Consider the following 20,862-nt stretch of genomic DNA (forward strand, 5'->3'; position numbering starts at 1 on the left):
ACTCGAAAGCATAGAACGAGAGCGGTCGCGATGGTCGGATAATTTTTATCGGAATGTATCCTTTGGTCGCGTGTAGCTTTGTCCTTTCCAAAACTTTGCATGCTTGAACCCAAAAGTAGCTTTGCTGCGCTTCACTTGGACCGTTGAAAACACTAATATCTCTCACTAGGAATGCACAAGACTCAGAGTTTTCACGAATAAGCTGGCCATTGGTCTTCTCATCTGGCCCATTTTCAGTCCTTTATTTTTATACTCGAGTTCCTTGAGACAAAAATCTATAATTATCTCTTATTATAGTATCTTTAATTGCTTCGGGAAGCAGGTAAAGAATGTCTGATATAGATAGAGAATCAAGTATAGGGTGAGTATAGATATGAAGACTGAGTAAATTATCTTGAGCAGATCGGTCTTTGAGGGCAAGCAGATCACCTGACTCACATGGCTCTCCCTCTTAAAGAGGCAACATCCGGGCCCAGTAGGTGCTGATTATTGTTTTCTGCACGGTAGAAGTACCCAGCACAGCTCACAATTTGGATAACAGGATGGAGATTGATATCTATATACAAATACCTAGAGACAGTTGAGATTGTGTCATTAGTCCGTGCGGCTGATTTTATGTTCTCCAGCCTATCTTCAAACAACCGAGGAACAAAGCTGGAGTGCGACAGGCTCGAACTGCTTGCATGAAAGCGCTCCGCTACTACACAATACCCAGTTAGTCAAAACCTGAACAGTGCTTGTTTTTGACTGATACAAATGAGTTATCTGATAATATTTAAATTCTATCAGGGAAGTTCCAGGGTTATAAACAATTGTAAGAATTAATGAAAGTAGTACCCTGCAATTCCGCAAGGACTGTTATCGCGGGGCGAAGAAGCTTACCACAAGACACACTCGTGGCTGCAGTATCGAAGACGAAACCCGCAGAGGGAAGAGAAGGAGATGTAATAATGTGCAAGTCGTAATATGAAAGGAAATGGCAATACGCGAGGCAAGAACAAGTAAAGAGTTGGGGAGACGTTAAGTAAATGGGGAATCAAAACGTACTACAAAAGGAAGGGAAAGAAGCAACAGAAGGAAATGAATCATAAAATCTCCAGATCTTCAAACTCCACAACCAAGTGGTCGCCAGTAGCAGGCGCACTAGAGCTCGACCCTGTTCGATGCGTCCTACCCCAAACCGTACTGCTTCTCTGAATATTTGCCGGCCGACTCGCATACACACCCACATATATGAATTTGTCCTCGACCCCATAAAAGAAGCAGGTAACCTCGCGCACCTTCTTCCACGTTTCAGCCACTTGACCCGGCGTCATCGCATACGGCGAGACTGAAGGGACCTGATACCAAACCCAGAGTGAATGGCCGACGCGTTCGAGCTTGAGGCGCACAGAATGGACGGCAGACGGCCCTCGATCTGCGACGCTGAGTGGTGCAAGGGACCAGTCAGCTCCGTCTGCCGTTGCGCTGACAGATGAAACGTTGACCGCGCCAGATGCGAATTCCATGCCTGCCTTGACCCACTTACACGGCTGGGGATTCGGCGACGCACCCCCAAAACGGCGCGTCCGCACCAACGGCGCTGTACCTGACGAAATTGACTGGGGTGCACCCCCGGCGAAAATGACCAATCCTCCCTGATCCCATTCCATCTCAAAGTCCGCCGTCACCGTGACTTCGGCAACTAGGAACGGATTTCGTAATGACGTAAACACAATGGGCGCTGTCGAAGTATCCCCGTTGGGCGGTTTTCTCCAGAGGTCGGTATTCGGCCCTGCTGTCAGGGTAAAATATTCCATGCATTGTGGAAGCGTGAAGTTTGCCGGCAAATTCAATGCTGTAAACGACGAGCCATTGGGAGGCATCTTGACCACTCTATGACAAGCTCGCTTTTCCGTCGTGCGCGGGTCTCTCCTCTACTTCTGCGAGTGCTGCTCGGTGGCCGAGTATATTAAATGGCTGGGCGCATCAAAAGTTGACCCCTCCCTTGTGACTTGTGCTCCTGTTACCCCAAGAACTCCGGGTCGAATGCACAATGCCTGAACTGTCCCAACCCGACTGAGCGATGCCGCGAGGACTAACAAGGAAGGACAGGGCAGGTTGCTGACGACCTTTTCCTTGCGCGCGCCGCGCGAAGTAAGGGAGTCCCAACAATAATCCTCCACTCGGAGTCCTCAGTATGTTGTGGCGTCCTGCGTCAGCGACGTGATGGCTCTTTTGACAAGGCAGGAGCCCGCAATTAGTGAGTCCGAAGTCGAATCCGTGCCAGGTGATTGATGAAGAAATTAGACAGGAAGAAAAAGAAAATAACGTCACGAACTGCTCAAACCCGGGATCGTGGTGTTGAAGTCGCCGAAAACGGACGTGGGTGGTTGCGAACCACAAACAAGCCGCAGGATCCTATCTCGAGCCAGGCCGCGAACTGTGACGAAACCCCGAGAAGGAAACCTGGCCGTGGGCCGCGTCACAGTCATGTTGGCTCCTTATTAATTATACGTCTCGGTCCGGGGCGCCACCTCGAGTCCTTATGATACGCTGAACCAGCCCGCTGGGATGGGAGGGTGAATCCGAGTTCCCGGGTTCGCAAGAGAGACCCATCGTGGTGGCATACCCGTTCCCTCCACTTGTGCTGTTTTTTCTTTTTCTTCGTTAGTTTGGGGTCTTTTCATTTGCTTTTCCTCAGAACTGGCCTTGATTTGCTCCCCGACTGTGCGTCTGTGCAGCAGTGGCGGGATCACTGGTCCAGACTACATTCCCGAAGGCAAACCAGTTGAAGTCGAGTCCACGCAAGAGGAACGGGAACAGTGGCAAGCTTCGAAGCCAGCAGCTGAAACATATTTAGACTGTCGAAGGTCTGACGAGACACACCAATGGATTACTCGACAGACGATTGGACGCATCGTCAGCTGAAAACCGCCTTGGGCCCCCGAACCCCGTGACTTTCAGTTGCCAACTCACCGCCTTTGGGGGCTTTGGCCGCTTCACTCGGGCTTTTACTCGTCATCCCACCATCTTGTCACAGCTGAATCACATCCTGCAGCCCTGTTAATGATCCGGGATCGCAATCTACAGAAAAGAGCCCATTTTCGGAGACCCTATTGGCTGCCTGGTGTTATACGAAGCCGACTATCTCTTTGCTTCGCGGGCTACGATAGGCTGTGTCTGCCGTCCTGTTGATGGTGGCGGGCATGTCCGTTCACCTAGGCACCTACCTGTTCCCTACCATCTATAGAGGATGAAGGATGAACCTTACACAGCCCTGGCCTTGCACCCTGGTCCATGAACCGCGTCCTATGGAGGTCCACAAATGAATACCCTATGTGGATATCCCTTCCTGTGGTGACCAATTAATAATCACCCGTGATACCACGCCAGATCCTCATACTCCTTTCCACTCTCTATCTCTATGACAACGTGAAAGAACCCATTCCTAAAATTTACCCAGCATTTACCAAGCATTACTTAACCTTGCATTAATTATACATGCAGTGCTTATACCTGCGACTCACGAGGGTGGCTAGGCATTGACGCAAGCTAGCTTTCCATTCAGTATGGCAGGAAGCTCGATGATCCAAGTTATATATATATGCGCACAACTTCTGTCCTTAACACGAAATAATCGCATCTTGCCGCGGGACGCCTCACTCATGCTGATACCTAAATCTCTTTTCGAGGCGTTCCTCCTTGAAGTGGTCAGCAGCTCTCGCTATTGATCCCAGTGATGCCCTCTGGATGGTCAAAGTCGTAACATGCTATTTCTTCGTGCTATGGATGCTAATTCCGGAGCCAAGTACGAGCCCGACAGTCGTTGCAGGTCGTAATCGACAGCCTGCCCCGGGGGCTTGGACCTGTGGCCTTTCATACTTTGTTTTTGAGCACCAGCTGAGACTTGCTTCCTAGTTACCACTCTCTGTGCATGGAGGTTTGTGCCAGTGAAAGACAAAGGTCTTTCCTTTTCATCCTTTGTTATCCTGGTCCAAGGTTGGCTCTTCATGCAGTGGGCATGTAGAGTCCCAGTCATAAAAGCCGTCTGCTGGGTTTGTAACGATTGGTCCAGACGTGGCCCAAAGTCGTATGGGATACTCAACTTGTCGGTTCCGACTTCTTTGGAAAAACGGCTGCAGCTCCTCAAGACGGACAATGCATTATTTCCTTTATAGCAGCGGCACAAATTTCGGCTTTTTGTGACTTGGCTGCTTGTAGCCCTCTTGCTTGATACGCTAATCTGTGATTTTGATGCACGCATAGCCGCAGGGCTCCCCCTTCTTGCGCCGATTGCACTTTCTAAGTATAACTCGCTCATGGTAACTTTCTGATGACTTACTACATGAGACTCGAGAGTCCAATCAGCCGGATTGAGAACCTTCGATCTCGCTCCTGCCGAGAATGATTCTGACAGTGGCGCAGAAAGGTGAATCATAACAGCATAGGTTGATAAGCTGACGAACGCAGGCAATTATGCAAAGCAGAGACTGTCCAAGCGGCTTGATTCAGAGCATTGCAACCCAAACCGGGCCGATCATTATGGCTCATGAGTGACTATCACGCGGCAGTTCCCGTCCTTATCATACAGCGTCAACGTGGCCGTCCTCTGGCCGCAATACCATGACTCTGGCCGCCTCTTCTCGGCACTTTGGGAGAGCGGAAGCCTATGGATTCGTCGGATTGGAAAAGGCCTACTGAGTCGCCATTGACCAGTCTATCTCTGTTCGGCAGCGTTGCTGAAGGGGCGTACACTAGAATAGGAAATAGGTCGATATCGCCGCGCCCTGACTCTGCAGTTTGGGTCCGTCTCCTATATATGCTTTGCCTTGTTGCTGGTCTCGTAAATTTTACCCATCATCCCCTGTTCATATAAATATCCCAGGCGCGCGAAACAGCTTGAAGTAACACATTGTTTCTCCAATCACTAACTCACGTCGGACGTTCCCACTATGCAGCGCTCAGTTTATGCTTTGCTTACTCTATCGGCCATGCGTGGTTCCATTAGCCCGGTCGAGGCGCTCAATTCTCACTGCCCTCTATGGTCCAGGTCTCTCAGACAGTGCACAAATATTGGATGCATCTGAGCCTGGTTTCAAGGAGATCACGCCACGATGGACCCAGTACAGGCCGCCAACTTACTACGGCGCTATCATCCCGGCTACTGAGGCCGACGTTCAGCATATCGTGCGCACCTCTGTAGAGCATCATATCCCCTTCCTTGTCACAGAAGGCGGGCATGGCCTCACGACAACGCTGGGACAGTTTAGCGGTATGGCGATTGAACTGAGCCAGTTCAACACCGTCAAACTAGACAGGGAAACCGGTCAGATAACTCTCGGTGGTGGAACGAGGTACTCTGATATCTACGAGCCCATGTTTAACGCGGGGAAGATGATGGGGTTGGGCAACACCCTCGCATCGGGGCAGTTGGCGCAACACTAGGCGGCGGACCCGGGATAGGGCAGGGCATTTACGGTCTGGGGCTTGATGCCCTGCTGTCCGTTCATCTGATCACCGCCACAGGTGACATTGCCGTTGCTTCTGGGACGGATAACCAAGATCTTTTCTGGGCGATTCGCGGCGCTGGTGCTAGCTTTGGAATTGTTACCTCTGCGACTTTTCAGCTTCACGATGCAGTCAATGGTGGCATTGTCGCACTGACCAAGTTCACATACTCCCCAGAGCGAAATCGGTCTGTATGGGAAGCACTGCAGTCTTACGATGAAAATATTCCAGACGAACTATCCTTCAATCTTGCTGCGGTAGTAAATGCGACGACAAGAGAGGTACCCTAAGCACCACAAATTTCTTTGATTAAGTCCACTAGCAATTCCTAACAATTGCCCACGGCATATATAGGCTTTCATCGTTGCCGAATAAGAATATCACGGTCAACCGGCCGAAGCCGAGCGTTTCCTGCAACCTTTTATAGAGATCGGACGCACTTCTGTCCAATCGATGACTTTACCATGGACGCAGGTCTACGACACCGTCCATAGCACGGACCAAAGACTCTGCACGCCGGGGCAGTATCTGAATGAATACACCATCGCCCTCAAGCGGACAGACGTGGACGCCTTCACGGCTTATTACATTGAGTTGTATGCCCTTTGGGTAAGGGAAGAACGTTACGAAGGGGACTGGATCATCGCGAGGTCTCCTACTCGTGTTATGAGACGGGTTTCTGATGAGGAGACGGTATTTCCGCATCGTCACGCCATTACCCATCTGTATGATCCTCCACTTCTCCGATTGTCTTTCGTCTCAACCACCCTAGCTCATAACGTAAAATGACTGACTTGGCTCCTGTTCAGCCTCTTTGGCAAATACTACAGCAGCCCGTTACTCGATTCAACCATAAACGCATAGATGCGCAACGTCCGCGCGAGATTAGAAGCCACGAGTGGCTATGACAAGCTCCACGCTTACACGAACTTTGCACAGGGCGACGAAGGGCCTGGGGCGTGGTATGGCTCTGCGAATCTGAAGCGGCTGAGGGCGTTGAAGAGTAAGTGGGATCCGGATGCGGTTTTCAATAATTTCAATCCGGTGCTGCCATGAGTCAGCTCTGGTTGTCTAAGTGCGATTTTTGTTGCGTAGGGTATACTAGGCCAGGTTCAAACTGGCCGCCTAGGTAATGCAACTGCTTAGGCATGTAGGTGTTCTGCGGTAGTTCAAGTATCTGAATAGCTCAATGAAGCAACTTCAGGAACGGTCAATACTCACTCAATTGCCTGTCTTTGCGCTTTCTGCACTTTGAGGAATAGTCCAGGGAAATCCACCTATATTAGCCGAGAATACCTGTCCGTCGGACTAGAGCCTCTCTGAAGATCGTCTAAGCTCGACTCCGCATTGATTTAACTCTCACCGTGTCTTCAGACTGGAACATTCTGCAGGATACCGGGCGTTGAATTGCCTAACGTTCGGCATCGGGCCGGAGGATTTCCGTGCAAATTAGGAGTGACGAGATGAACAAGATGCTTAATTAAGGACTTACATAGTATATCCCTGCAGCGAGCGTTTCACTCTCAAGAAATCGGTTCTTTTATTTCTTTTTTAAGCGAGATGCCGTCCTATTTATCCACCCTTGCATTGCATCCCTGATTTGTTATGCACGAGCTGGCGTTTGTACTCCTGTCTCAGCTGAAGAAGCCGTCTCTATTGCTATTACAGACTCGTTAGACTCATTAAAATAATAAGTAGTTGATCGCAATCCAGCAGCCGGCTTCCAGAGAGACTGCCTGGCCGAACCCTGCTAAGGAAGTGGAAAAATCCCGGCAGCGCCAAGGTGTGGGGTTCGTCAGCCATTGTTACCTTCCTTCTACCACACGCCAATCTCTGCTAAACATCGCTGTATTCACTGCTTGGCGTCTTGAAAAACCCTACCTTGGTTTGGCCGGTCCCGTAGAAGTTACAAGGAGCCCTGTACTTATAGCCTTTACTTTTTAGCCTAATACACAAGGATAAGTCAGTCTTCGGTATAAAAAGGCGACGTGCGAAAGTGCTTTCTAGGATAGCAGGTTAAATTCCAACTGGAATACTTATTTGTTTCCATACTTAAACTCCACTGAGAGAACTCGATTTCAGACTCCAAAGTCATTTCATGCTATCCTGTTAGAGAGTTCACAAGTCAACTTGACAGAATATCCTAATGGCCCTCGGCAGCGTGGCCTTGAGCCCTTTCCTTCTACTTTTAAGACTCATTACCTGTGTGGGGTTTGCCAGAGCCGACAATCCAATAGTCCAGGACATCTATACTGCAGACCCGGCACCTCTGGTTCACGATGGCCGCGTCTATGTTTTTACCGGACATGATGAAGATAATTCGACCTGGTATACTATGCGCGACTGGCGTCTTTTCTCGTCGGCAGATATGGTGAACTGGCAGCACCACGGTTCGCCTATGGACCTAACAACGTTTTCCTGGGCAGACGACAATGCATGGGCCGGACAGGTTGTTGCTCGCAATGACAAGTTTTATTTTTATGCACCAGTGCATCATAGCGCAACTGGCGCCATGGCTATCGGGGTTGGGATCAGTGATAGCATCACTGGTCCATACACTGATGCACTGGGCTATCCTCTGGTAGAAAACGGCGAAATCGACCCTACGGTCTATATCGACGATGATGGTCACGCCTATCTCTATTGGGGTAATCCTGGTCTGTGGTATGTGAAGTTGAACGAGGATATGGTCTCCTACAGCGGGAACATCAGCCAGGTCGAGCTTACCGTAGAAGGCTTCGGCAGCCGAGACGACGCTTCTTCCGACAGAGAAACCGCATTTGAGGAGGGGCCCTGGCTCTATAAGCGTGAGGATATCTACTATATGATCTATGCTGCTACATGCTGCTCCGAGAATATTCGATACTCCACGGGCTCTAGCCCTACGGGGCCCTGGACCTATAGAGGTATCATCATGCCGTCACAGGGTGCGAGCTTCACCAATCACCCCGGGATCATCGACTTCGAGGGACGATCATACTTCTTCTACCACAACGGGGCTCTCCCCGGCGGCAGCGGCTTCACAAGATCTGTGGCTGTGGAAGAATTCACTTACAATGCTGACGGTACCATTCCCGAATTGAGCATGACAACCGCTGGTCCGGCACAAATCGGAACCCTCGACCCATATCGCCGCCAGGAAGCCGAAACGATTGCGTGGTCTGATGGCATCGAGGTGGAAGCCTGCAGTGAGGGTGGCTTTAATGTCGCGTACATTGACAACGGGGACTATATCAAGGTCCGAGGCGTTGCATTTGATGAAGGCGCCTCCAGTTTCACTGCTCGAGTTGCATCCGCAGGCAATGGTGGAAATCTCGAGCTGCACCTGGATAGCAAAGATGGGCCAGTCGTCGGTATCTGTTCTGTTCCTCCGACAGGAGGTTGGCAGGTGTGGCAAAATGTGGATTGCCCAGTCAGTAACAGTACATCTACTCACGACCTGTTCCTTGTTTTCACCGGTGACAGTACCGGGTATCTGTTCAATTTCGATTGGTGGCAGTTTAGCAGATGACCATCTACGACCGCGGCAGCAGTTGAGGGAGGAAGCGATCTTCATAAGTACTGAGCAAACTATGAAATCAATGGCTGCAAAGATTCCAAATGAAGCCGTTACGTCTGTTTATCATGCTTTGATAAAAAACTGTTGCACACTGAATGGGAAACGAATTCACAACTGATTACAATATAGCTTGACATAGAACTAGTCCATAATTCCAAGTATTCTCGTCATTCAAGGGCCAACTACCTTGATCGAGAAAGATCAGCATGAAGGGTGTAGTCCAGATCAGAGTTGAATGGTTGCACTTGTCCATTAGTTCGGTGAGATATAATAGGTCTCAGGATCATGCGCTATACATAGTGCCGGGCTCTCTAACCCTAGTGAACTACGCAGTTTACCAAATGACACAGAGAAAAAGAACAATGGAAAGGGTTAAAGAGAATAGTGCTCCACTAACTCTCAGTATTCCAAGTCAAGTATGGTGAGACAAACTAAGCCAGCTCAGCCCTATCAGAAGTCGGAGCCCCGGACATGTATTGGAGTCGGGGTAGATATAGGGTAGGATTTCGACAGGGGTCGTCTTGTTCCGTTTAGCCTTCACAATATATTAAGCGAACGTGCCTCGGTTATTCAAATGCAATAATTACGCCTGGTATCTCTTCTTTGTCGTCAAGAATGCCTTGCTTAGATCTCGTAAATAGGAAGGATCGAGACCATAATAGCCATTTGCCTCGTCTTAACCGAGTTGCCAACCAGAATTACGTGTTCAGTATGGATCGGTCTACTAGTAGCTACAAGATATTAACCGAAATACCCTAACAGCCAAAGCTCTTCATGGGGTACTTCCGCAGCTGAACAGCGTTGTGAGGGGCCTCCGTACAGGATGAACTCATAGATCCACTTCACACCTGAAACACCCATCACGCCTCCGCAACCCCGGTTATAACCCCGGTTCTCGGCGCCCGCGCTTGCTCTTAATAGGGATCAGCGGGTTGAGACAGTGTGGTAAACAGAGCGGTAGAAACGTAGAGATTTAACCAGAGGCTAAATGCACACAATACTAGATTAAAGACAGTTGTACTGACAAACAATCATATGAGACACCATCGCCAAACAGTTATACAGAACACAGTCGCCCAAATCAACGAAGAATATTACTCTGGTTTGCGGCTGAAAACCATTCCTGCCGAGCTGCAACCCCTTATTGTACCTTCTGGATATCATGCGAGTCGGCCTTTTCTTCTGGGAGACTATCTTGAGCATGGCTCTCCCAGCTGTTGCCAACATCTCGAATCCAATTTTCTGGGCGGATTTTGCGGACATTGATATTATCCGCGTCAATGATACGTTCTACTATTCCGCGTCCAATATGCATTATTCCCCGGGTGCCCCGATTCTTCGCTCTTATGATCTATTGAACTGGGAGTTTGCTGGACACTCGATCCCAGAACTAACATTCGGACCGAACTACTACCTTGACGACGGCCAGCAAGCGTACATTAAGGGTACATGGGCTTCAACGTTGCAGTATCGACCAAGTACATCTACCTTCTACTGGATGGGCTGCATTGACGGTACCACGTATATTTACACTGCCCCTGATGTCAGAGGCCCATGGACGAAAGCATCGACCATCAACACCTGCTACTACGACTGCGGCTTGCTGATTACCAGCGACGACAAGATGTATGTTGCGTATGGCAACAATGGAATCTCAGTTGCGGAGCTGTCAGAAGATGGCTTGGGAGAAGTTAGCAACCAATTGGTTTTCCTCAGTGACGATGCCGGCTACCTGGAGGGCTCTCGATTCTACGAGCGGGATGGAAAATTCTACATATTCACCACCCACCCCGCGAATGAAGAGCATGTTCTTATGTCTAACTCCGGACCCCTTGGCCCCTACGAGCGTCGCTTGCTGATATCTAATGCTGGATCGCCTGTTGATGGAGGGGGGTACCCTCACCAGGGCGGCATCGTCAACACCCCGAACGGGGACTGGTACTACATGGCTTTCGTTGACGCTTACCCCGGCGGACGTATCCCTGTTCTGGCTCCACTAATATGGGACAGCGACGGATGGCCTTATGTGGAATTGGTGGATGGTGCCTGGAGCGTGACATACGACGCACCTGTTATTAATCCTCCGTCAACCCCTGTTTCATCATTCGAGCCCTACACTGATACTTTTACCGGCGAGAAACTCTCGCCACAGTGGGAATGGAATCACAATCCGGATAACGCGAATTGGTCCCTCGGAGATGGCGTCACTCTCACCACCGCTTCGCTCACAAATGACCTCTACGCGGCGAAGAATACATTGACTCATCGAATCCTAGGCCCTAGATCTACGGCTACCATCCACCTCAATATCAGCTCCATGGCCAGTGGCGACCGAGCCGGTCTCGCATTGCTTCGTCATTACTCCGCCTGGATTGGAGTCGTCAATGACGGAAGTACGACTCGCATTGCGGTCACAACGGGACTGGAGATGGACTCTGAATGGAACACGGTTTCCACCGGAACTGAAGTTGCCACAGCCGATTACTCGAACAGCGAGGTATGGCTCCGCGTCGAAGCGGAGATATCGCCCGGTGCAGGCAGTGGCCAGTTCTCGTATAGTGGCGACGGTACGACCTTTACAGACCTTGGCGGTTCATACACTTTGAATAATAACTGGGAGTTCTTCATGGGCTACCGCTTTGGAATCTTCAATTATGCGACTACTGAGCTTGGAGGGAGTGTGGTGCTAAAATCGTTTGCTTTATCTGTGTAGTTGCTATCTTCGAATTGTGCTGGAGTTTAGTACTAAAGTTCTAACATTGATCTTGCTATACAACCCATCGATGGTATCAGTGATGTTGCTACTCTACGGAATATAGTTTGGGTATCCGCTGACAACTTAGGAACAGGGGCTGTTAGATAGGCAGCAGCGTCATAAAAGTAGTCTCCAAACTAGTTGAAAAAAATGTAGACTTTGTCCTATTCATATATTATGTCTAGCATGTCTGAATCTTGAAAGTTAGAGTAGGGTCATAGTAAGCCTGTCTGGTCCACCTTACAAGCCTTTAACTTGAGATTCAAAAACCACTATTAGTACAAAGGGTAAGGGAAAGTATAGCATATATATATATTCTTTTACTCCCCAAGTATTGCTAATTTTTCTAAGGTAATATCCCTGCTTCACGCATAGTTACTATAATTATACGAAACGTGTCTCATATAGAGCAGCACTGAATAACATGCTGCATGTTTGGGCCTCATTTCATGGCTCTTTGAAGGACGATGCCTCTTCTGGGAAGAATAAGGTAGTATCAATGCTGAAAGACACTGTACTCAATTAATACGTGAATAAATTCACCTAGTATGTCAAGTTATTTGGTTTTGACCATGCGTGATAATACGCCAGGCCATCAGTGTCAAGCTACAATAGGTGAGATTAGTGAAATCAATGACCGTAGAACCAATCCTTTATCATGACCAGCCTTTTCATTCGGTCACAATTCAATAGAGACTAGTGGATAGATGAGGGGCAGGGGTCTAGAACAGTCCGGAAATTGAGCAGAATTCCTATGATATTTTTCGAGAGGTTGTACTGGCTTCACGGGATGCAGTACCAGGGGACTTCTTAAAAGATCTCTTGTCGAATCCATGCAGGCATGATGCCAGACATTTTATCGAGGCAGAGGGAGACCATACTAGGTACTACTTTAGGAATAGTTTTTAGCATTAGAACTGGCAGGGCTCGAAGATCGAATTGAGATTCGGACCCACCGTACGTACTAACAAATCGCCGGGGTCAACCACTGTAGGCCCGGCACGACTGACAATCAACACTAACACAGTTATTCGATTACGGTTATAGCTGCTGTAGCTGCCTTAGCATCTCAGATCAGTCACTGTTAAGATTGCTTCTATATTTGGCAGAGACAGCAACTCAAAGAACTAGAGGTGTAACCGCACCCTAAACGAGAGAAGACACACTTCCGTCTCAATAACCTCCTGTCAATTCCAGGCATTCAACATTGCAGTCACCGCCACCTTCGCGCCTGAATTCGCCCGGTCTACCAAGCATATATGACTGAACAGTTCGATCTCGCGCTTGTCGGCGAGCAGAGTAACTGTGTATCTACGCAGAGAATTATAGAGTTGACTTTGCTGTTAATATTCCATAGCACAGCACTCTGGTTGTAGCGCTTGATGAACGGAACGGGTTTTCGTGATCGTGATGGATGTAGAGAGCAGCAAACCGCAAAAGCTAAACATTTAGCGATGATGACTCTAAGCAGAATAGCAAGTTCGATGAGCATTCTAGTGAAGAACATCAGGCGGCGGCCGCTGTGACAGGTGACCCATTTTTTCCCTTTCTCGATCCAGCATCTGACGCTTATAACTCTTTGATTATGTAATTACCATTCTATGCAAAGAATGTAGAAGGTATCGTTGATTGATAGAAGCTCCTATCAGTACCTGTATTGGAAACATCTTGCTACTGAGTTGATAGAACACGGTCAATAATACATTAGCAACAAAAGATGTCAATTGTGCCTCCGAGTTCTTAGCCTATTTGGCTGTGTGAGAGCGCCATTCTTTTGCCTTTGATGTATCTTGGCATAATGTACTCGGGAGTAGTTCTCATCCCATTAAACACATCCGAATTGTGAATTAGGAATGTGGAGCTCAACTAAAGGCGCTGCGCGTGTAACCTTGATTCCATAAATATGGAACGTCAGGCTGGACGAAATTACGGGCATCAACCGTCAATAAACAAAACAATGTCTGATTCTTTCAGTCTAGTTTTATGAGGCGGTATAAATACATAAGCAATAATAAGCATCCTAACCTAATAGGCAGCCGGAAGAGATATAAATTTTGAATTCTGGAAATAGCAGAGCTTGCATTCCCGATATCCAATAGAAATTTATATGACTAATGGTAAAATACAGTCGAAAATAATTATGACAGTTCGTATGCTTGAAAAAATGTAGCTTAGTCAATCCATTATGTTTGTTAAAATAGCCTAAGCACATAGTACCGATGGCAAGAATGTACGGGCGTAGGCAGTATTGTTTTCAACTAGCTGTCCTGTATTCACGAGTATCACAAGCTTAGAGAAAGAAACAAGAGATAGAAGCGCAGATATCTTCCTCCTCCCTTTTATCAACTTTCCCAATCATACGTCAAGTCTTCCGACTTCCCGGACTTGCATGCCGACGGATCTCTTTTCCTACGAGGCCGTAATTCCGAGGCTGTACACTGATGTTGCAGAGACCTTATTTAGAACCAGGTTGAGGGCATGGCCGACAACCAAGATCCAGGCCATAGCTTGTGACAGGTAGCATAATCAGCTACGGACTTTCAATCCAGCAGATATAGCATGTGAACAAGAAGGTCTCCATTGGCATCAGACTTTGGGACTTTATCATGATTAGCCTGAAGTGCAGTCAATGACTCAGTGTCAAGTTTATTACAAAGAAAGAGAGATACTGGCCAAAGGTAGTTCTGGATTTGTCAGAACAAAAGTCTACTAAAGATAAATTTTTAATATACCTTGGTAGTGGATTGTTTGATTCCTGCCTTACAACCCTTGTTGGTTTTAGCAAGGGTATCCTGTTCCTTATTTAGTATATTAAGTACGGCCTGACAATACTGGCCTGCTTCAAGACATATTTTCTAATTTATAGTAGTTTATAGGATAACCAGGGCATGATGAGGAGTTATGCAGGTTAAGACTAGTTACTAAAGTATTCTTTGTCACAGGCTATGGCCTGGGTCTTGGTTATCGGCAATGCCCTCAACCAAAGGTCTAAACAAGGTTACATCTGTCTGAATCAAGGTTCGGAAAAGTCAAAACTGTTGACGTATGTCCAGAAAAGTTGATAAAGGGGAGGAGAGAGGGTTCATGTTTGTGTCTTTTATTTGTTTCTCTAAGCTTGTGATATTCGTGAATACAGGACAGCTAGTTGAAAACAATACTACCTACGCCCGTGGCATTCTTTGCAAGCTGACTCAGAGTCTTAACTAAAGGTATATCTTGCAGTAAAACAGGGCATGGAATTATACTATGTCGACCGTATGTGACAGCTAGTCATATATGGAACTTTCCTACTTGGGATATCGGAACTGCAAGCTCCGGCTCGCCGATGCTTATGCAGAGACTTCTGCTATTTCCACGGTTCAAAAGTTATGTCTCTTCACTGCCGTATTAGGCTAGGATGCTTATTATTTCTTATGTATTTAAACCAACCTATAGAGCTAGATTGGAAGAATCAGACCTTCATTCTTTTATATTATTTGACGGCTATTGCTGGTAATTACGTCTAGTTTGACGCTCAATAGTTATGAGCCCGGTCCTCTTACCTCTATCATCTCTTCGTTATTTGAACTCTTAATAATTTCCCCTTCGAGCTATATCACCGTCATCCAGACGTTGAACTACCAACAAGATGTCAGATCGCCACTCCGCCGCGAAGGTCTCAGTCATCCTGAGAACAAGGGATGACTGGCAGAGTTGGATTGAAGATATCAAGTCAGTTGCTTTGCTGAGCAAGGTATGGGGATATGTTGATCCTAGCAAGCCAGAGAACGAGCTAGAAGAGATCCCTCTTGAACCAGAGATCCCTGCAGATGATGCTACATCTGCAGAGATCAAGATATTTGAGATCAAATAAAACCGATATCAGCGAATCGACCGAGGGATTGCTGCAATCAGTGAGGCAACCCATAATTCAATAAGTGCTCCGTTGAAGCATTTCTATATCAACAATCGGGAGTCACCATACGAGGTTTTGAAGGCCTTGAACAGCAGTTTGCTCCCAAAGATCAGGAGCTTCAGATGATGGCTATTCGACGCTATCAGAAAGCTAGGTCAATGCCAATTTAGCAATCAAATCCTGAAGCATGGCTTAGCGAGTTTGAAAGTGCTTATTATGGAATGAAACATCATGATCTCCCAGAAGCACAGGACATGTACGTGATCAGAGACTTCCTAGGTGCAGCCACGAAGGCTTCAAAAGAATGGGTCATGATCAGACGGAACCTGCTGCATCAGTCGGAATATAAAAACCAGACAATAGCTGATACGATAGTAGCAGATCGAGAATATCTTTCTGATGAGTTGCTCTATCAAGATACCAAGCTGGATGTTGTATTTGCTGCCAGCCCGACGCTCCAAGGAGCTGGAATATCGAACCAGCCAAACCGAAGGAATCGAGTACCATATTGCATGTGTGGCCAGAAACACTTCTTCGAGGAATGCCCATATGTGGTCAAATCACTAAGAGAACCAGATTTTATTGAGGACCAGAAATCAGGAAGAAATTTGATGAAATCCTGAAGGTTCCAGGTGCAAAATGCAATATGCTGAAAAAGGCTATGGAGCTAAACAAGCAAACCATTGTACAGCACGCCATGGCTGCTATGATGGTAGGGTTCTCAGCATCAGATATTCAATGCTAAAGGAAAGCTTTATTCTAGATTTTGGTGCCACAGTGCATATATGCAATGACAAAACCAGGTTCAAGGAGTTCAAGCAGGAGCCAGCAGGATATTTGCGTACTGGTGATGCTGTAGTACCAATTGAAGGTACTGGAATTGTTGAAATATCGCCAAACTGCCGAGGAACTTCAAATGTGACAATATCACTGCAGGAAACTGCCTATGTGCCAGGTTTCATACCAACATCATCTTTGCAAGCCGTATGAAGCGGGCAGGCTTTATATGGGACTTTGCAGGAGATAGGGTGGTTAAAAACAGCCGTGAGGTTTGTCGACTTGCAGAATACCACGGACTCTGGGTAATGGAACAGAACAGCAAAAAGGGGGTTTCTGCGTTGGCCAATGAGAATGCTCATGCGGTTAGACCAAAGACGCCTATAAACCACTCCAACAAACCACTAATGTTAGCAGGCAATATAGATATATGGCATAAACGATACGGTCACCTGATCCATGAAGCCATCCGGCATCTACCAAATGCTGTTAATGGCGTCCGAATCAACGACGTCGAACCAACCAGGAGCTGTGAGACATGCCGATATTCAAGCGCTCCGCGTCAGATATCTCGAAGGCCAGCAAATCGAGCAACTCAACCGTTTGAAAGGGTTCATTTTGACCTTATTGAGTTCAATAAAGCGTGGAACGGAAATCGTTAGTGTACGCATTTCTATGATGAATTCACCCATATGCATTTTGCATATACACATGGTAAGAAGAATGGCTGTGTAGATGCTGCAGTTCATCTAGTTGCCTTGATTGAATGCCAATTTGGGAAGAAATTGAAGTTCTATAAATCTGATAATGAGCAGACACTTGGTGGAGCATTTCGTACCTTTACTGACTTGGAAGGTATTATTCATGAGATCTCAGTGATTGCTACTCCAGAGCAAAATCGCTTTGCAGAACGATCAGGAGGTGTCTTGATATCTCGAGCAAGGCATATGATAATTGAAGCAAGGCTACCGCTTGATATGTGGCCAGTCTCAATAAAAGCAGCCGCATATATTGTGAATCGAACACCAGCACGGATGTTAAGATGGACGACGCCGTTCGAAAAGGCCACAAGAAGCGTCCTATTATGGCGAATCTATACACAATTGGCTGCAGAGCCTATGTAAGAGATCAGGCACTAAACCAATAGAACAAGACGTTGAAAACGAAACCAAGAAGGCTAGGAGGATACTTAGTCGGATACAAAGCTTCAAATATATGGCTTATATGGATCCCTAGCAAGCAGCGGATCGAGACAGCAAGGGATGTGATATTTGACGAAACAAGGCTATAAGATCCCGAAGAGCCGTTTCTAGAAGATGAAATATCAGCAACTTCGTCATCCGCGCCAATAGAAACGCGAGATATTGAACGACATGACGGATGGCAGCTGCTAGCTACAGATATTGATGAGATTGACGATGTTCAGCCCAATACTGATGGAGAAACGACATATGAGGGCGTAAATGATGGTCAAAATAAGGTATCGGCACGTGACCTCAATCCGGGCTCTGATTTGCCAGAAATGCGGGGTTATGAGATGTCCAATCAGAAGCACGGGAGGGGCCCACCTCACCGCCAGCTCAACTGCCTACACCAGAATCGACTCCTACAGCAATGCCAGGATCATGGGACTTTGACCAAGCAGCATCAGAAGCAGAGCCTCCAGATCGAGCAGACTCCCCTAGTCACTGGTTGCTCGAGTCACTAGAGGTATCTACGGAGGCAGCTGTCGAACCAGATGTTGATCGTGATGTTACTCCAACACCAACATCGCGCTCAGGGGGTGAAATACAGGATAATCAATCAAGCTCACGGCAGATCAGAAGAAGAAATTACCCACCGCTTCCGGAAACTAGGGAGGTTATATCTCCACGAGAAGACCAGGGTGGACAGTAACAGAGCTTGGACGCATACCTGAATCACTTGATGAGAGCTCAAGAGGAGCAGGAAAAGCTAGAGGACGAGTTAGAACGTGAGCGACTTGCGGAAGAGCTTGGTATTCTATAACCAACTCGGCCCGCTCCGGAAATCGAAAGCCCAAATTCACCGGACGGGATCGCCAAGGTGGCGCGCACAGACTTGAATTCGGCACTCTCAGTGATTGCAAACCCTACTCAGCACCCAGCTCCTCCCGGTGGCGCTGGGCGGCTTCTGGACTGTTGAACAAGGGGTGGAAAGCATTGGACTGCTTCCGTGTCGATCCCTCTGATCCGTGGCCTGTGGAACGAGCGGCAAGTAAGTATACATGGTTTTGGTCCGAGGTCTTGATCTGCTTCTCGCTGAACGAAGATGCACCGGATGCGTGAACCCTGAAGCACTAGCGCCTTCAGCGCAGCGCTTACTAGTCTCTATTGGATAACATCTGACGGCCCACTTCAGCGCTTCAGCACGCCCCTTGTCGGCCAAACCATCAGCCTCAGAAGGTCGATCTTCAAGCTCCTGCGAGTGACACGAAACGTTTTTTCAAAGCTTCCAGAAGATGATACCAATGATACCTGGCTCCGTGACTATCTCCAGTAGAACCACCACAACGCAAATTTGTTCAAGAAGGACGAGCTGCACAATGCAATCGGAGGGGACCTCGTTCTTTAGAGCTATGATGAAAATGATAGTCGATATTACAGCTACCGATTTATGTAGGAAAGGTTCCTTATGTCCAAGTTGGCAGCGAATATTTCGGTGGTTGATCAATAGAGGCCGAGTTGGAAAGAGAATCTAGATTTATTTATGCAGAGCTGCCTTTTTCAAGATCAATGGTGGTGGATACCATCAACTAGGCATTCGAAGTAGCGCGGGAGCGAGGTAGGGCAGGTGGTTACCGTGACCGTCTTCGTCTTGGTGATGGTCTTGGTGCGGTGGGGGTTGCATGTTGGCTTTGTGGTGGTTGTGAAGGTGGAGGTTGAGTAGGAGGTAGTAGATGAAGTTGTGGTGGTGGAAGTGGTTGAGGAAGTAGTTGTGGAGGAAGTAGTTGTATCAGAGGTTGTAGACGAGGATGTGGTCGGCGGAGTTATCGGCGTGGACGTCGACGAGGAAGTCACTGTAGTACTAGTTAAAGTCGAAGTTGTCGAAGTCGTAGTCGAACAAGTAGTCTCCCTCTCTGGAGCCCAGAATTGAACATCATCAAGGTAGAAAGTGGTGTAATTGCAGCCGTACGTCACATAGAGTGTATATTCAATGGTGGTAGGTGTCCAGGTCGCTGATAGCTGCGTCCATCCCGCGTCGGGTGGGCCATTAGTTACATAAATGTTCTGTATGGGCGTCGTGCCATATCGAACAGCAATGTTGCAGTAATCCACGGTGATACCCGGGAGTGCCTCATAGCGATACCAAAAGGAGATGTTGTGAGGCTCGCCGGGGCTGTCGATGGTAATGGGTTGCGTGAGATGCCAGAGAATGTTATCGTCGAAAGACTGGCGGCTGCAGACATCTCGAAATAGCAATGGTTAATGACCACCCCAGAACTCCAGCAGAATGCAAAGGCTCCGCTAACTCAATATCGGGATATATTGCCACTTACAACACCCAGGATCCATCATGTGCGTTCTCCGCATCCTCTATAATCTCAGGCGGCGCGCCTGGACAACCCGCGCTACACGCCTTGGTCGCCTGCCAGGGTGACAGGCTACCAGCCTCAAAAGAGGGGTTCTCGGGTATTTGTCGAGCCGGCACAGTACACGATTCAGTCTGGGCAATGACTGGGGTTAAGCCTGCAAGAAGCAAAGCTCCGGCTACTACTGCTATGCGGAAGGGGCCCATTACTGCGATAATTTTGCTTGAGCTTTTCACCAATCCAGAGGAAAGAAGTAGGAGTGTCGGAACCTGGTAAGGAGCTGGCTGATCGAAGGCACAAAACCGGGGAGGACAGTAACTTTATAGTCATGCCTATCTCCTGTTCCTAAGAAATCTCCGGCCCGGCCTGCCGCAAAATACGGAAGGGAGCGCGCTTGACCATACTAATTGTCTAGGTAGGGCCTTGGAGTTGCTCAGTTGTACTTCTTAGGGACAACAGACCGGTGGGGCTCAGCCAGCCTCCACCTCAGAAATGGCTTCCCATCTAAAGGCTGGCAAAGATGAGTTGTATGAGGAAGGTATCCAAAGGGTATAATACCATGATCTTCGCATGTTTGCAAGAATTCAACAGTAAGGTGTGAGCCATGACCATCAAATATAAGAATCCGTTTCTCTCCCCTCTCTGTACGCTTATTTGTTGCCTTGATAAAGCACTGGAGCCATTGAAGGGCTAGTTCATCTGATATCCAGCCATTAGGTGAAGTTGCTATTGTTGTATGTGGTGGTAAAGCCTCGCTCTTATTAAACCAACTTTCCATAAAGACGCCGCCACCTTTAAAGAAGACGAATAATTGGTTAGGATAGGTTTTAAAATAG

General features: G+C 47.8%; 6 protein-coding genes across 6 annotated transcripts; 3 read left to right on the plus strand and 3 right to left on the minus strand.

Moving 5' to 3' along the window:
- Nucleotides 1-806: 806 nt before the first annotated feature.
- Nucleotides 807-2,070, minus strand: BDW70DRAFT_33592 (uncharacterized protein). Its single transcript, XM_073743789.1, has one exon. It carries the CDS (start codon nt 1,863-1,865, stop codon nt 1,086-1,088), a length of 780 nt encoding a protein of 259 aa, XP_073597007.1. The 5' UTR covers nt 1,866-2,070; the 3' UTR covers nt 807-1,085.
- Nucleotides 2,071-3,457: 1,387 nt separating this feature from the next.
- Nucleotides 3,458-4,685, minus strand: BDW70DRAFT_33599 (uncharacterized protein). Its single transcript, XM_073743790.1, has one exon. The coding sequence runs from the start codon at nt 4,418-4,420 to the stop codon at nt 3,737-3,739; it is 684 nt and encodes a 227-aa protein (XP_073597008.1). The 5' UTR covers nt 4,421-4,685; the 3' UTR covers nt 3,458-3,736.
- A 249-nt stretch (nt 4,686-4,934) lies between these two features.
- On the plus strand, nt 4,935-6,546 carry BDW70DRAFT_149631 (uncharacterized protein; the record flags this gene model as incomplete). The annotated part of the gene is made up of 6 exons (XM_073739043.1): nt 4,935-4,980; nt 5,033-5,326; nt 5,413-5,771; nt 5,896-6,215; nt 6,300-6,326; nt 6,375-6,546. The coding sequence occupies 6 exons, from the start codon at nt 4,935-4,937 to the stop codon at nt 6,544-6,546; spliced, it is 1,218 nt and encodes a 405-aa protein (XP_073597009.1).
- A 1,090-nt stretch (nt 6,547-7,636) lies between these two features.
- BDW70DRAFT_149632 (glycoside hydrolase family 43 protein) lies at nt 7,637-9,001 on the plus strand (the record flags this gene model as incomplete). The annotated part of the gene is made up of 3 exons (XM_073739044.1): nt 7,637-8,218; nt 8,276-8,843; nt 8,904-9,001. 3 exons carry the CDS (start codon nt 7,637-7,639, stop codon nt 8,999-9,001), a joined length of 1,248 nt encoding a protein of 415 aa, XP_073597010.1.
- Nucleotides 9,002-10,211: 1,210 nt separating this feature from the next.
- On the plus strand, nt 10,212-11,762 carry BDW70DRAFT_167335 (putative xylosidase/glycosyl hydrolase; the record flags this gene model as incomplete). Its single annotated transcript, XM_073742202.1, has 1 exon — nt 10,212-11,762. The coding sequence occupies one exon, from the start codon at nt 10,212-10,214 to the stop codon at nt 11,760-11,762; it is 1,551 nt and encodes a 516-aa protein (XP_073597011.1).
- A 7,464-nt stretch (nt 11,763-19,226) lies between these two features.
- On the minus strand, nt 19,227-20,232 carry BDW70DRAFT_159189 (uncharacterized protein; the record flags this gene model as incomplete). The annotated part of the gene is made up of 2 exons (XM_073740653.1): nt 19,227-19,893; nt 19,994-20,232. The coding sequence occupies 2 exons, from the start codon at nt 20,230-20,232 to the stop codon at nt 19,227-19,229; spliced, it is 906 nt and encodes a 301-aa protein (XP_073597012.1).
- Between the last annotated feature and the right edge of the window lie 630 nt (nt 20,233-20,862).

This window comes from Aspergillus foveolatus (assembly GCF_047715535.1).
Source record: "Aspergillus foveolatus strain CBS 279.81 unplaced genomic scaffold BDW70scaffold_18, whole genome shotgun sequence".
Classification (NCBI taxonomy): domain Eukaryota; kingdom Fungi; phylum Ascomycota; class Eurotiomycetes; order Eurotiales; family Aspergillaceae; genus Aspergillus; species Aspergillus foveolatus.